Here is a 16,404-nt window from a genome sequence, read left to right as displayed (position 1 = left end):
TCAGCAATGACACACTCCCTGATTGCCCATTCACTCTGTGCTGCTTGGCATTGCCCAGACCATTTAAACAAAAGGGTTCTTAATTAAAGACAATAAGAGGCTGAAGGTCAGGGGAAGGGGAACAGTGCTTCCTTCAGCTGTGTTGGGGGGGGGGGGGGGGGGGGGGGGGGGTAGATGGAGCAGAACCAGGGAGGTTCAATAACATGTGTATTTGTGGTTAGTGTGTGTGTGTGTGTGTCACATACCCCTTTCTGAAACACACACAGAAAAACACTCACTAGCGACAGTCAGCAATCAAGTGTGTGAATGTGTTTCAGACAGGTAGATAATGACATAAACAGAGCTGCTAAAATGAGGGTCAACTACCGCATTACAATAGAGAAGATATATTAATTGATCTGCATCAGTGGTAAGCTAGAATGTGCATTAGACACCTCCACTCTTCTTGCCCCCACCCACCCTCATTGATGTCAATAACAATGTAGTCTGAACAGTACCCATTGACCCCCCAACAGTCATGCATTAATGCTGTCCCTATTGGGAACACAGCGCTGGTGAAGTTCCTAGTGAGTGTTTTATGTGTTTTACCTGCAGTGCAGAGGGATGTCTTAGCAGATATTCTATTTTGATGTTCCCTCCACAGAATAGAGTTAGAATGTTGTGCTGTCTACCAGCATCACATGAATAATCAATGAGGGTTGTCGTCGTAAAGAAAACAATTAGCTCAAATGCCTTACATTACGTTTTACATAATAAAACAGAGACATATTGTTCACTGATACACTCTTGTCTAATACACTCAATATGATACAGGTTTTCAATTGCATTTCTCTGAAATCATGCCAATTCCACAATTTCTGTTGCCAAGTCCTTGATGCAATTTATGCTTTTTTTAAAAACGTTTTTTTCCTTGGTTTAAATATCAAACATTTTCATAGGAATTGGTGATGTATGATTGTTGTGCAAGCACTTGCACTATATTCAAGAAGCCTGTGTGTGTACAGTATGCGTATACGTCTCTTAGTATGCACAATACAGTATGTGGCCCACATTTAAATATTGTGTACTTTAAAGTGTTAGGCCCTTTTTACAGTAGGTAGATATGTAATTGTTAGCTTCTGTGTACAGTAGGAACAGTACCGGTAGCCTGGCATCCCTCCCTGGCAGTGCTGTGTGAAGTGCTGTGTGTGTTTGGCTGTGACCTGCCGGAGTCAGAGTGAGTCTGGTAGTCTGGGCTGGCTCAGAGCTGGCTCACATGGGATTAATGAGAGGCCACAGAGGTGCCACAGAGGTGCAGAGTCCCCGGGTCACCTCCCCTCGTCTCGCCACCAGGCCCCATACATACATTTTTCATGGAAGGCACCAGGCAGGCTCCATCTGATGGGAGGAACTGCTTATCGCTCTGAGAAACCATCCATGAAGGGCTGGCCAGGCCTCCAAGTTGAGAGGAACACCTGCTCTCTGCCTGTCCCCCCTCCCCTCTTCTCACCCCTCAGCTCCCCTCCCATATCAACCTCCCACAGGTAAGCAATGTGACTCTGTGGCAGTGCCTGAGCATGTCAGTGTAGTGTGTTGTTTAAGGGCTCTTGTCCCTGAGGACAGTTATTGAAGAGGACACTGCGTCACCTAATACGTCATCCTGTCTATTACCTTTAACACCTAGGCCTACAACATCAATATCACCTTTATTATCTACATTACTAATGTCACTAACTATTGCTATATCACTCTTATCATCGTAATCTCATCTTAATATAGAAAATATATAAGAAACATTTTTTGATGAGTTCTCTTTACAAAGTAATTTGTCATAGAGCACTTAACGATGAACACGCTTAACAAGAAACTATACAGCAAAAAGTTAAAATACAAAAACTAATTTAATTTAATTTTCAATTTTTATTTTCTATGAGGAGATTTGATTTAATGAAAGGAACTTATTAGTTCCCTAGATTGACTGAAATGATAACAGATATTTTGAACTACTGTTCCTGGTAGGCTCATATTGAACCAATCCCTGTGGTTGCTCTTCCTCTCAGATGAATACATCCTCTAATAAGTGGGTTTAAGAACCCTAGACCCTGCCAAATATAAATCCAGGACACTCAAGCGTGTGTGTTTAATGTTGGTGTGTGTGTGTCTGTGTGTGCGCGCATTCTTAGAAGCAGCAACATGAGTACGTGTACGTACACACAGATCTATCACTACCTTTATTGCTCCATTATAGGAGGCCAGCTCTCCTGACGCAATCTCTCAATGAGATTCATGTCAAGACAGCTCCGTAACTTATAGCAACGAGAAGCCAATAGGAGCAGAGGAAGCCATGCAACCATGGCAATGGCGCTTCTCTTGGAGGAAACAGCAGCAGCAGTAGCAACAGCAGCAATAGTAATGCCATCGAGAGCAGACATAAGTCTTTATTTCACCCAAAAGGAAGCTAACTGATAAATAACACTGACATTATTAACAATTCGGGGCAGATTGTGACTCGAGAATGCCTATAATCAGCAGAATGCATTACCAATGTATGGGGAGAGACATACAGGGGTCACACAGAGCAAAACAATGGCTGCTGCTTCCCAAGGTGGTAGTAGTGGAGAAAATACACTTTGGGGGAAATGAGCAGAGCTTTTTATGGATTCTACTACACCAGATTCTGCATGAGAAAATCCCCATGTAATTGGATTACAGTAAAACGGTGCCATATATTCCCCAAATAGACTTTCATATGAGCAGAAGACAGCTAAACTTTACAGTTAAACTTTACGACTCACCAATAATACAGTAACCTACACAACATTGGAATTGGATGTGTACTTCAGTTTAAGGATATAAAAAAAGTGGGTCAATAAGTACACGATAAAGACAGGTCCAAAATATTTTCACATGAATAACCAGTCATAACTACTACAGTTATTATAAAGCACTAAGAGATACAGTGAGGCTGTCATCATTATTGAAAGACAAAACCAAAGAAACATCAATTAGATCCTACCACACACCAATGACCACAACAGACCCTTAGCTAAGCCCTGCCCCCCTTGGTTACTGTTGCAACCTCAGACAACATTTTCCAAGGAAGCCCAATTCCCCCTTCTAACCACTGGTGAAATCCCCTAACAATAATCTCAAACTGTGTTTTTAATACACAATGAAATTAAACACAGACTACTCCCCTTTGCTAACCAGGAAACTCTGGTATGTTGTGGTAGATTGTCGTTACAATTGCTTCATGGGAACCTGATAAAATTATGTTAATAACGTGGCTAGCCACTGAATGGCTCTGAATTACAGAAATTCTCCAGTACACCAGTATATTTTTAGCCAGTAGTTCACGAGTAGTGGCGGCACCTACTAAACTCAGCTGATCGTCCTCGCAGTGGCAGACCACGTGTAACAACACCTGCACAGGATCAGTACATCCGAACATCACACCTGTGGGACAGGTACAGGATGGCAACAACAACTGCCAGAGTTACACCAGGAATGCACAATCCCTCCATCAGTGCTCAAACTGTCCGCAATTGGCTGAGAGAGGCTGGACTGAGGGCTTGTAGGCCTGTTGTAAGGCAGGTCCTCACCAGACATCACCGGCAACAACGTCGCCTATGGGCACAAACCCACCGTCGCTGGACCAGACAGGACTGGCAAAAAGGGCTCTTCACTGACGAGTCGCGGTTTTGTCTCACCAGGGGCGACTGCCGGATTTGCGTTTATCGTCGATGGAATGAGCGTTACACAGAGGCCTGTACTCTGGAGCGGGATCGATTTGGAGGTGGAGGGTCCGTCATGGTCTATGGCGGTGTGTCACAGCATCATCGGACTGAGCTTGTTGTCATTGCAGGCAATCTCAACGCTGTGCGTTACAGGGAAGACATCCTCCTCCCTCATGTGGTACCCTTCCTGCAGGCTCATTCTGACATTATCCTCCAGCATGACAATGCCACCAGCCATACTGCTCGTTCTGTGCGTGATTTCCTGCAAGACAGGAATGTCAGTGTTTTGCCATGGCAAGTGAAGAGCCCGGATCTCAATCCCATTGAGCACGTCTGGGACCTGTTGGATCGGAGGGTGAGGGCTAAATACAGAAATACTATCTCCACCTAAGATAATTTTGATATCCTGAAATACACCTATAACTTTATTAATCTCTTCAAATTCTTGAAATAATATGCTGTTGTTTTGTTTGTTGTTGGATGCATAAATATTCCCTAATAAAAAACATTTCACTGTTGAAATTCACTGTTAAAATTAACCATTGTCCAGAGTGGTGAGTCTTACTACTGATGCACCTCTTAAAACTGCTTCAGCTACAGAGTGGTTGTTGCCATATGATAACCAGATATTGTTACCCCATTGATTTTTCCAAAAAGCTAAATCGGAAGAACAAGCATGAGTCTCTTGTAGAAAGAACCGTTTGCAATAGAGGAAAATAGCCGTACATTTGAGTAAATTACGAATACCCCTAACATTATTTGAACAAAGAGATAGACAAACTTCAACCAACAACCTTGTTATGCTAATATAAGCTTTTCCTAAGGACATGTAACTCAAAAGGATTTCCATCCCATTATTAACCTCTCCAACAAAAAACAAACAAATACTCGTCAAAGTTACCAAAGTATTCTTACTCCCACAAGGGGGAGACATTGCATAAACTTTACAATAAGCACTTACTCACCCATAGTTAGTCTTTAGTTTACCAGTTCCCTAGTCAGCCTTTTCTCATTCAAGTGTTTGTGTAAATTTTTTATAATAAAAGGCTGCTTTTCACCTGGAAATTAGGCAGTTTTTAGGCCCACCAGTTCTGTCCGAATTAGACTCTGGATCTCTCTCAAATGTTCTGAAATGACGTTCTCTCTGCCCTTCGAGCTGCAGCCACCATCGGCCACAGTTTCTCTCGTGTCACTTTGTCCATTGAGGTCAGATCCTCCGTGAACCTCAATTTTTGCTCGATGAGGAACTCACAATTCTTCGCTCGCCTCCAGAGATGATCCCGTGTAGATCTGTTGGTGAACCGGATGATGGTTGTCCTTGGTCTCTTGTCTTGATCCTTGAGTCTTCCCAAACGATGAACGATGTCCACATTTTACTGAAGTTTGGCTTTTGATTCGGGAATGACAGCTCCACAGATGTCAACAACTCTGCATTTGATGTTCTCATCCGCCTGCTCTGGAATTCCATGGAGCCTCAGGTTCCACCTGCGCTGGTATCTCTCCGCCTCATTCACCTTTTGATCGAGTTCAGCCACCTTCTTTTCATTTTCCTGGCAGATAACATTCACTTTCTTCATGTCACTTGAGGGTTTTCACTTCTCCAACAATAAAGTCAGATTTTTTTCTTGGCCTCAATTTTCATTATATTCTCCCTTTCATCTATCTTTGCTGTCAAAAGGATTAGAATATTGTTTTGCATCTCAAGAAGTGACATACCCTCTTGGCCTCTCATCTTTTTCCACTGGGGCTTGACTGAAGTGCCGGGGTCGTAAGGTAACGGCCTGAGCTGGGGACTGGAAGCAAGTTGTGACAATTGTTGTCTGCATTCACCAAATGTTCATCACCCATAGCAGTATTTTCCCCCACAGTTACATTCTGAAGGGGAGTACCTGAAACCATACCATCGTTTGCTGTTAATTGTCCATCTGATGATTTCTCCATTTCTTTTCTTTTGGTTCTGGAAGTTTCCATGTAACGTTAGACAAGCTAGTTTTTGAGCTAGATAGCTGATCTGGGTATCTAGTGTTGTCGCTAACTTAATTGTTTCAGAGGTGACTAACTTGCAGAAAGTAATCAATTACTTTGGTAAACAAACTAAATCATATTCATAAGGGGTTTTATGACCTTAGAAATGACCAAATACTCATATTTGGGTAAGGAAATCCTATTAATTCCTTCAGCTACCAAAAAATGGATATGCACTGGCCGTGCGCGCCCCCCACACATACATACATACATACATACATACATACATACATACATACATACAGTTGAAGTCGGAAGTTTACATACACACACCCCCCCCCCCCCCCACATTCCACTGAAAAGGCAGCACGCGAAATTCTAAAAATATTTTTTTGAAATATTTTACTTTCACACATTAACAAGTCCAATACAGCAAATGAAAGATAAACATCTTGTGAATCCAGCCAACATGTCCGATTTTTTAAATGTTTTACAGCGAAAACACCACGTGTATTTATGTTAGCTCACCACCAAATACAAAAAAGCACAGACATTTCTTTCACAGCACAGGTAGCTTGCACAAAACCGACCAAATAGAGATAGAATTAGTCATTAACCAAGAAACAACTTCATCAGATGACAGTCTTATAACATGTTATACAATAAATCTATGTTTTGTTCGGAAAATGTGCATATTTCAGGTATAAATCATAGTTTTACATTGCAGCTACAATCACAAATTGCACCGAAGCAGCTAGAACAATTCCAGAGACCAACGTAAAATACCTAAATACTCGTCATAAAACATTTATGAAAAATACATGGTGTACAGCAAATGAAAGACAAACATCTTGTGAATCCAGCCATTATTTCAGATTTTTTAAGTGTTTTACAGCGAAAACACAATATAGCATTATATTAGCTTACTACAATAGCCAACCACACAACCGCATTCATTCAACGCAAATGTAGCGATAGCGAAAAAAACAGCAAAATATATAAATTTATTCACTAACCTTCACAATCTTCATCAGATGACAGTCCTATAACATCATATTACACAATACATATATGGTTTGTTTGAAAATGTGCGTATTTAGAGCTGAAATCCGTGGTTATACATTGTGAAAACGTAGCAACTTTTTCCCAGAATATCTGGATATATTTCTGACACTCACCTAATCTGACCAAATAACTTATCATAAACTTTACTAAAAAATACATGTTGGACAGCAAATGAAAGATACACTAGTTATTAATGCACCCGCTGTGTTAGATTTTTAAAAAATTACTTTAGTACGACATACAGCTTACGTTATAGCGAGACAGCGCCCAAAATCAGGGCGGAAAATATTACTAAACATTTTCAACAGAAATAGGAAATAACATCATAAATGGTTCCTACTTTTGCTGAGCTTCCATCAGAATCTTGTACAAGGGGTCCTTTGTCCAGAACAATCGTTGTTTGGTTTTAGAATGTCCTTTTCTCTTGTCGAATTAGCAACCAAAGCTAGCCAAGTGGCACGAAGCTGTCCATCATCACCAAACGCAGAGAACGGAAAAAGCCAAAACTCCCGATAAACTTTCAATAATCTGATAAAAACTATATTGAAAAAACATACTTTACGATGATATTATCACATTTATCAAATAAAATCAAAGCCGGAGATATTAGCCGTCTATAACGAAAGCTTTTCAGAACGCAATCCAGGGTTCCTTCCCGCGCCTTGCTGAACAAAGGAAAAAGTGGTGATGTCGTTCCAAGAGCTCTTGTTCAGCCTCAGATCAAGCTAGACACCCCATTCCACCTCTCACTGCCTCTTGACATCTAGTGGAAGGCGTATGAAGTGCATGTATATCCATAGATTTCAAGCAAATGAATAGGAAGGCCCTGGAACAGAGCCTCGATTTCAGATTTTTCACTTCCTTATAGGAGGTTTGCTGCAAAATGAGTTCAGTTTTACTCACAGATATAATTCAAACGGTTTTAGAAACTTGAGTGTTTTCTATTCAATAGTAATAATAATATGCATATTGTACGAGCAAGAATTGAGTACGAGGCAGTTTAATTTGGGAACGATTTTTTACAAAGTGAAAACAGCGCCCCCCTATCCCAAAGAAGTTTTAACAAACTATAGTTTTAGCAAGTTGGTTAGGACATCTACTTTGGCAATGACACAAGTCATTTTTCCAGCAATTGTTTACAGACAGATTATTTCACTTATAATTCACTGTAATACAATTCCAGTGGGTCAGAAGTTTACATACACTAAGTTGACTGTGCCTTTAAACAGCTTGGAAAATTCCAGGAAATTATGTCATGGCTTTAGAAGCCTCTGCTAGGCTAATTTACATAATTTGAGTCAATTGGAGGTGTACCTGTGGAAGTATTTCAAGGCCTACCTTCAAACTCAGTGCCTCTTTGCTTGACATCATGGGAAAATCAAAAGAGGTCAGACAAGACCTCAGAAAATAAAGTGTCGACCTCCATAAGTCTGGTTCATCCTTGGGAGCAATGTCCAAATGCCCGAAGGTACCACGTTCATCTGTACAAACAATAGTATGCAAGTATAAACACCACGGGACCACGCAGCCGTCATACCGCTCAGGAAGGAGACGCGTTCTGTCTCCTAGAGATGAACATACTTTGGTGCGAAAAGTACAAATCAATCCCAGAACAACAGCAAAGGACCTTGTGAAGATGCTGGAGGAAACAGGTACAAAAGTATCTATATCCACAGTAAAAACGAGTCCTATATCGACATAACCTGAAAGGCCGCTCAGCAAGGAAGAAGCCACTGCTCCAAAACTGCCATAAAAAAGCGAGACTACGGTTTGCAACTGCATATGGGGACAAAGATCGTACTTTTTGGAGAAATTTCCTCTGGTCTGATGAAACAAAAATAGAACCGTTTGGCCATAATGACCATCGTTATCTTTGGAGGAAAAAGGGGGAGACTTGCAAGCCGAAGAACACCATCCCAACCGTGAAGCACGGTGGTGGCAGCATCATGTTGTGGGGATGCTTTGCTGCAGGAGGGACTGGTGCACTTCACAAAGTAGATGGAATCATGAGGATGGAAAATTAGGTGGATATATTGAAGCAACATCTCAAGACATCAGTTAGGTAGTTAAAGCTTGGTCATAAATGGGTCTTGCAAATGGAAAATGACTCCAAGCATACTTCCAACGTTGTGGCAAAATGGCTTAAGGACAACAAAGTTAAGGTGTTGGAGTGGCCATCACAAAACCCTGACCTCAATTCTATAAAAAATGCGTGGGCAGAACTGAAAACGCGTGTGCGTGCAAGGAGGCCTACAAACCTGACTCGGTTACACCAGCTCTGTCAGAGAGAATAAGCCAAAATTAACCCTACTTATTGTGGGAAGCTTGTGGAAGGCTACCCAAAACGTTTAAATTGTTTGAGGCATTGCTACCAAATACTAATTGAGTGTATGTAAACGTCTGACCCACTGGGAATGTGATGAAAGAAATAAAAGCTGAAATAAATCATTCTCTCTACTATTATACTGACATTTCACATTCTTAAAATAAAGTGGTGATCCTAACTGACCTAAGACAGGGAACCTTTACTAGGATTAAATGTCAGGAATTGTGAAAAACTGAGTTTAAATGTATTTGGCTAAGGTGTATATAAACTTCCGACTTCACCTGTACATACATACGTACATACCAGTGGAGGCTGCTGAGGGAAGGACGGCTCATAATAATGGCAGGAATGGGGTGTAATGTAGTGAATCGAAAACCATTTGTTTAATACCATTCCATGCACTCCATTACGGTAGGAGAGCCACCCCCCCCTCAGCAGCCTCCACTGATTCAAACACACTCTATATTTAGACTCATCATTTGCTGCTGCTAAACTGTTCTTTATTGTACTCTTATTATCTATCCTGATGTCTAGTCACTTTACCCTGCCTTCATGTACATAGTGCCATGTGAAAGTATTCACCCCCATTGGCATTTTTCCTATTTTGTTGCCTTACTACCTGAAATTAAAATAGATTTTGGGGGGGTTGGTATTATTTGATTTACACAACATGCCTACCACTGCTGGTATACAGCAATCTTTAAGTCATACCACATATTCTCAATTGGATTGAGGTCTGGGCTTTGACTAGGCCATTCCAAGACAATTAAATGTTTCCCCTTAAACAACTCGAGTGCTGCTTTAGCAGTATGTTTAGGGTCATTGTCATGCTGGAAGGTGAACCTCCGTGCTAGTCGCAAATCTCTGGAAGACTGAAACAGGTTTCCTTCAAGAATTTCTCTGTATTTAGCGCCATCCATCATTCCTTCAAGTTTGACCAGTTTCCCAGTCCCTGCCAATGAAAAATATCCCCACAGCATGATGCTGCCACCACCATGCTTCACTGTGGGGATAGTGTTCTCGGGGTGATGAGAAGTGTTGGGTTTGTGCCAGACGTAGCGTTTTCCTTGATGGCTAAAAAGTACCTTCTTCCATTTGTTTAGGGAGTCTCCCACATTTTGGCGAACACCAAACTTGTTTCCTTATTTTTTCCTTTAAGTAATGGCTTTTTTCTGGCCACTCTTCTGTAAAGCTCAGCTCTGTGGAGTGCACGGCTTAAAGTGGTCCTATGGACAGATACTCCAATATCCGCTGTGGAGCTTTGCAGCTCCTTCAGGGTTATCTTGGTCTCTTTGTTGCCTCTGATTAATGCCCTCCTTGCCTGGTCCGTGAGTTTTGGTGGGCAGCCCTCTCTTGGCAGGTTTGTTGTGGTGCCATATTCTTTCCATTTTTTAACAATGGTGGTGCTCCGTGGAAAGTTTCTGATATTTTTTTATAACCCAACCCTGATCTGTACTTCTACACAACTTTGTCCCTGACCTGTTTGGAGAGCTCATTGGTCTTCATAGTGCCGCTTGCTTGGTTGTGCCCCTTGCTTAATGGTGTTGCAGACTCTGGGGCCTTTCAGAATAAGTGTGTATATATACACTGAGATCATGTGACAGATAATGTGACACTTAGATTGCACACAGGTGGACTTGCAATGTTTGTTTTTTTTGTATTTTTTGAAACAAGTAATTTTTTTCATTTCACTTCACCAATTTGGACTATTTTGTGTATGTCCATTACATGAAATCCAAATAAAAATCTATTTAAATTACAAGTTGTAACGCAACAAAATAGGAAAAACGTCAAGGGGGTGAATACTTTTACAAAGCACTCAAATATCTCATACCGGTGCACCTGGCACCTACTACCATACCCCATTCAAAGGCACTTTCATATTTTGTCTTGCCCCTTCACCCTCTGAATGACACACATACACAATCCATGTTTCAATTTTCTAAGGGCTTAAAAATCCTTCTTTAACCTGCCTCCTTCCCTTCATCTAAACTGATTGAAGTGGATTTAACAAGTGACATCAATACGGGATCATGGCTTTCCCCTAGATTCACCTGATCAGTCTATGTCATGGAAAGAGCAGGTGTTTTTAATGTTTTGTACATGTAACGGATGTGAAATGGCTAGCTAGGTAGCGGGTACGCGCTACTAGCGTTTCAATCAGTTACGTCACTTGCTCTGAAACCTACAAGTAGTGTTGCCCCTTGCTCTGCAAAAGCCGTGGCCTTTGTGAAGCGATGGGTAACGATGCTTCGTGGGCGACCGTTGTTGATGTGTGCAGAGGGTCCCTGGTTCGCGCCCGAGGTCGGAGCGAGGGGACGTACTAAAGTTATACTGTTACATACACTCAGTATAATTTAGGCTTGCCTTAACAAAGTTGCTCCGTTTGCTATGCACATTGGCACATCCAGCCCAAAGCAGTCGGTTTAAAAATACTTAGTAGTTGCCAAAGTTCCAGAGCAAGTCTAACTGTCAGCATGCAGTCAAAGCTACTAGCTAACAACTTTTGGCAGGTATAGGTAGCTACAGCAGCCCAATATGGCGACCAGAGTATAGGCGAGTTGGTGTGTCGAAAGTAGTGGGTGTATGGAAAGGAAATCAGCTAATTGGGCAGATTTGTTGCCACTCAAGACCATTTTGCATGGCTGATTGGACTGTACGACATGTCGATAACCGCCGGCAGTAGCTAACGTGGCCATTTCTTTCTCTCGCATGATTTTATATTAGGATAGCAGCCTATATTGATAACTATCTAGATACATACATAATGTACATACAGTCTACTACTCAATGGGGAGGGCATGAACGGCAACACCAGGACACAGTGCACTTTGCTCCCGCTTGACAAGCACTACTGTCCGGCAACAGTGTGCGAAGTAGCTAACTAGTAGCCAATATCAGGGTGACAGTCATAGGAAGCACACACATACAACGCATAAAACAACAGTACAACCATCAATACATTTAATCAAAAATAAACAATCATCAGTTTTATAACTGAAAATGTATAACTATTTATATAAAACTTACAGTGAAATATGACTCAGGTTAATCCTCTGGCTTAAAAACAAAAGTCCAAACTATCGCGGTACGGTAGCTAAACGTGCGGTAATTGTATGGGGGAAGAAAAAAAAAAAAAAACTCACCACCAATCAAAACCGTCTAACCTATAGCAGAGCGCTTTCGACACACCCACTCCTTTCCACACGCCCACTACATTCCCTTCGACACACCCACTCGCCCATACTCTGGACCCCATATTGGGATGCAGCTCACTTTTGGAACTAAACTAGCTAGTGCTCTCAAATCGTATCCTGATGTTGACTGCAGTTGGGAGTTGTATTAACAACATGGCTACCTTAGCTAGCTAACATACATTTAGAGAAAACAAGTTATATTAAGTGGCTAGCTAGTTAGCGTTAGCAATATTTTGTAGTCAATGAGACAGATAACTAACCAGCTGAGCAAGCAAACAAATAATTTCAGATTCGAAAAATACTCCAAGAGGCTCTGCATTTCAGGAATCACAGTAGCTAGTACTATCCCTGCTGCACTGTTCAATTATTTAACCATTTAAACAATTTATATCTGAAAGAAAACTATTTTTCCTGTGAGCTTGACTGAGGTGTCAGACTCAAGGAGAGTTGCTATCCATTGGAGCACTGCGATTGGTTGCCCAAAATTCTGAGGCGGGTCTTAGCGAAGGGTCAATCGATGTCAACAATCTAAACTTCCAAGCACGCACCCAAGTGTTATCCTTTATTCTCTCTATCCTTAATAGTGCTGGAACATGCATAGCTATTCACACTTGTACACACAAACATCAACACACTCCCTTCTCTTGTGGTCTTTGGAGTCTTGACTAGCACCTAGAGGACTGCACTGTACCTGTAGGGGATCCAGTCGGAAGAGTGCTTGGAGCTCATCTCTCTACCACTGACTGCTGATGTCCTCCGAGTGCTGGGCTAAGGGGGGGCCTGCGATAGCAGCCGAGCGAGGCAGAGGCAGCTGAGGGGTCTGGCGACAGCGATCACGGCGACAGAGCCCACGCAGCCAGCACATCCTCTGCACAGCCCTCTCAAAGTCCACCAGCTTCTGTTTGTCTGTCCCTGTGTTCCTCAGTCAGTACAGCCTAATGGAGCACAGAGCCCAGCTCTGGGGCTGGAGATGACTAACGATCCAGGCAGGAAGGCTCCTCAGTCATGCACACGAGCAGCACACATAAAACAACCCCCTTCTCTCAGTCTCCTCTCCTTCACGTGCGCGTTCTCTCTAGTTCTCGTGCTCTATCTCTCTCACACCCTGCTCTGCTCTCACTCCCGCTCTCAGTGCTCTCTCACTTCTCTCCTCCACCTCTCTATCGCTCTATCACTCTCTCTATCCCTCGCACTCTGGCTCTCTCACACTATCTCTCCGTGAGCATCAGTTAGAGTGGGATCGAGCACCAAGCCGCAAGGCAGAGGAAACAGGTACCAGAGATTCTCTTTTGTCTTGCTGCTTTAATGTTTCAGCCGTAGTGTTCCAGTCCCCCCCCCCCCCCCACACACACACACACACCTAGCTGCTAAAGCATGGACTCAGATGTGTTTTCTGAGACAGGATTTATTCATTCTCTGAGAGTGAATGTTATTAACACATGATTGTACAGAGAAGTTGTAATAGTCATTTAACATGCTCCAGACAAAGACACACGGTCTGTCTGTGATAATGACTGCCTCAGTCTCTCTCTCTCTCCAGCTCTCTCACACACACACACACATCTGCTGGCCCCCCACCCATCCACCCCTGGTGGGTTCTGATGGTTATTACTAAACATTAAATCAATCAAATATATTTCCCTTAAAACTGCTTATTGATGCAATTCCATGTTGGCTTAAATCAGCAATCTGAAAAATGTATTTAAAAAAATGCAAATCAGATGTGTTTAATAAACATTTAATTTCAAAATAGAATATATAAACTATTAATCTGATCCACCAGCCTGCTCTCTCTGTCAAACCTATACTGAGTGTAGAACACCTGCCATTTCCATGACAGACTGACCAGGTGAATATCCGGTTTTATATGGTTAAAAAATGCCCTTCCGTATACTGTATTTTCACCACAACATCCACAGGTTTTAACTATATTTCATCATGGGGATGTTGTGCTCTTTCCTGCTTATCTCTATCACGGTCACATTCAGTCACTTTGATTTAGTGTACATTCAGTGAACCTGGACATTGTTTCTGATATTCAGCACCGCTGACAGACATTTTGCTGAACCACTCAGCACACACACACCATCTTAGGGATGTGCTATGCTGAGGCATGTGTGATGCTTGGGGAAACATGCATGTATTTTCCCCAACAAGGTCAGAGCGGTGCAGATGAGACTATTCTTTTGATACAGATAGCGTGCACATAAATTATGGCATGATATACTGTCATCTGCTTTCTTTTTCACTGTTTATTATTCACGATAGCACACAATGCTAGTCAAATAAATGTCACTGGAGTCATGTGACAGATTAACACGTCAGAGGCAGTGCAGGCAGTATTGAGGGCGCTTCAGCATTCTCTCTCAATTATTTACGGTATGCCTCAATGACAGGCATCACTGATCTGCAGGTTACTGTTCATTGGTACACTGGTGTATTGGGAAACACAGAACTGACTGGCAACACATCCAGGCTTCAGCAACAAATATAAAATGGAGGTAAATAACAGTCATGGTAAAATAAATTCAGTGAAATAAGCCGATCCAGAGAAAGCCTGGGCCCTGGGGGAGTTAGGACCAGCATATCGTCAGTGAAATAAGCCGATCCAGAGAAAGCCTGGGCCCTGGGGGAGTTAGGACCAACATATCGTCAGTGAAATAAGCCGATCCAGAGAAAGCCTGGGCCCTGGGGGAGTTAGGACCAGCATATCGTCAGTGAAATAAGCCGATCCAGAGAAAGCCTGGGCCCTGGGGAAGTTAGGACCAGCATATCGTCAGTGAAATGCCTTTCTTGCAGCTCTAACCCCAACAATGCAGTAATCAACAACAGTGTAATACTAAAAATAACAAGGTAGAACAAAAACACGAGATATAAAAATAAGAAGAACACGATACAGTAAGTAAGCATACTATGTTGTATACAGGGTCAGTTCCAGAACCATATGTATAATGTGCAGGGATACTAAGTAAGTACAACATGTTCTGTCCCTCCTATGCTGTATAGCATGAGATCCACATACTCTGATCTTCTGAGGGCTTGGCTGCTCCATATGACAACTCTCGCTAGGCAACAGCGCTAATAAAAAGGTGCTTCTGACATATTGGCTTGTTGAAAATAAGCTACATCTTCATCACCATCCTCATCATCAAGCTCAGCCATAATAGTCTGTCTGCACCACTGGACTGTACTTCAACACTAAACATAGGCTAAGCAATCTGCAGCACAGTGATAAAACACTGTGAACACATTTCTAAATGCATGACAGTAAAGTGGGACTGTCATTGACATTACTAACATCAGTCCATCAGGATGAGTGCAGTACTTTATAAATGTGTGATGTCTAAGAGCACAGACAGACGAGTTACTCTCCTCTCGTCTTCTCAGAGCAGGTGTAAGCACAGCAGGCTGGTAAATATTTGATGCCAGAGGGGGAGCCCTTTGAAGTTGGGGCTGATCTGGTCAGGTAGATGACAGACAGCAGGGGGCCCCTTTAGTTCCATCATCATCCTCACTGTGCCTCCTGTACCAGACTCCCTCCCTGGTCTCTCCCTCCCTCTCTGATTGCCCTCCATGATCACCCTCCCTCCCTCCCTCCCTGATTGCCCTCCCTCCCTGATCACTCTCCCTCCCTCGCTGATCGCCCTCCATCCCTGCTAGCCATCACATCATCATCATCATAATTCTCACTGCGCCCCTGCTACCAGACTCCCTCCCTTCTTGTTTACCCTCACATACACTTTCCAAGGACTGAAATGTAATATACTGCAGTATATGTCAAACAAGCCCTGGACAGAATCAATTCAATGAGAAAAGTTTCAGGCGCTGTCTCATATCATGGTTATATCATTAAAAGACTAACACTATAAACTACCCAGAGCAATTAGATTGTTCCAAAACAGACCTTTGTGAGAGGCTTGTCCAGAGGCATTGTGGAAACTGGAGGATGGCAGGATCAGTGATTGTGATAATGGTCCTGTGCCCTGGGCCCTTGCTGATGTGATTCCCTTTGAAAATGGGTAAAACATGCATGGTCTCTTCAAATATCTGGTCCAGTCAGACAGTCAGTGTGATGCACAGCTGCAGAGCTTAGTTCTGGAGAAGAGGAGCCACACTGTTAATAATACATCAGTCT

The 16,404-nt window shown here is 42.5% G+C and overlaps 1 protein-coding gene across 4 annotated transcripts in view; it reads right to left on the bottom strand.

Annotated features, from left to right (window-relative positions):
- Positions 1–16,404, bottom strand: part of LOC129854408 (tubby protein-like) — a 114,080-nt gene that overhangs the window by 32,403 nt on the left and 65,273 nt on the right. Inside the window, exon 1 of one of the 4 annotated variants that reach the window (XM_055921420.1) lies at positions 12,961–13,574. The exons of the other annotated variants lie outside the window; for them this stretch is intronic. Within the exon in view, the coding sequence (XP_055777395.1) occupies positions 12,961–12,998 (38 nt within the window). The 5' untranslated portion in view covers positions 12,999–13,574. Of the gene's footprint in view, positions 1–12,960; positions 13,575–16,404 lie in introns of those variants that run through there. 4 annotated transcript variants of the gene reach the window in all.

Source organism: Salvelinus fontinalis, chromosome 4 (genome assembly GCF_029448725.1).
Source record: "Salvelinus fontinalis isolate EN_2023a chromosome 4, ASM2944872v1, whole genome shotgun sequence".
Classification (NCBI taxonomy): domain Eukaryota; kingdom Metazoa; phylum Chordata; class Actinopteri; order Salmoniformes; family Salmonidae; genus Salvelinus; species Salvelinus fontinalis.
The sequence above is the reverse complement of the archived record's forward strand: the minus strand, read 5'-3'. Positions and strand labels throughout refer to the sequence as shown.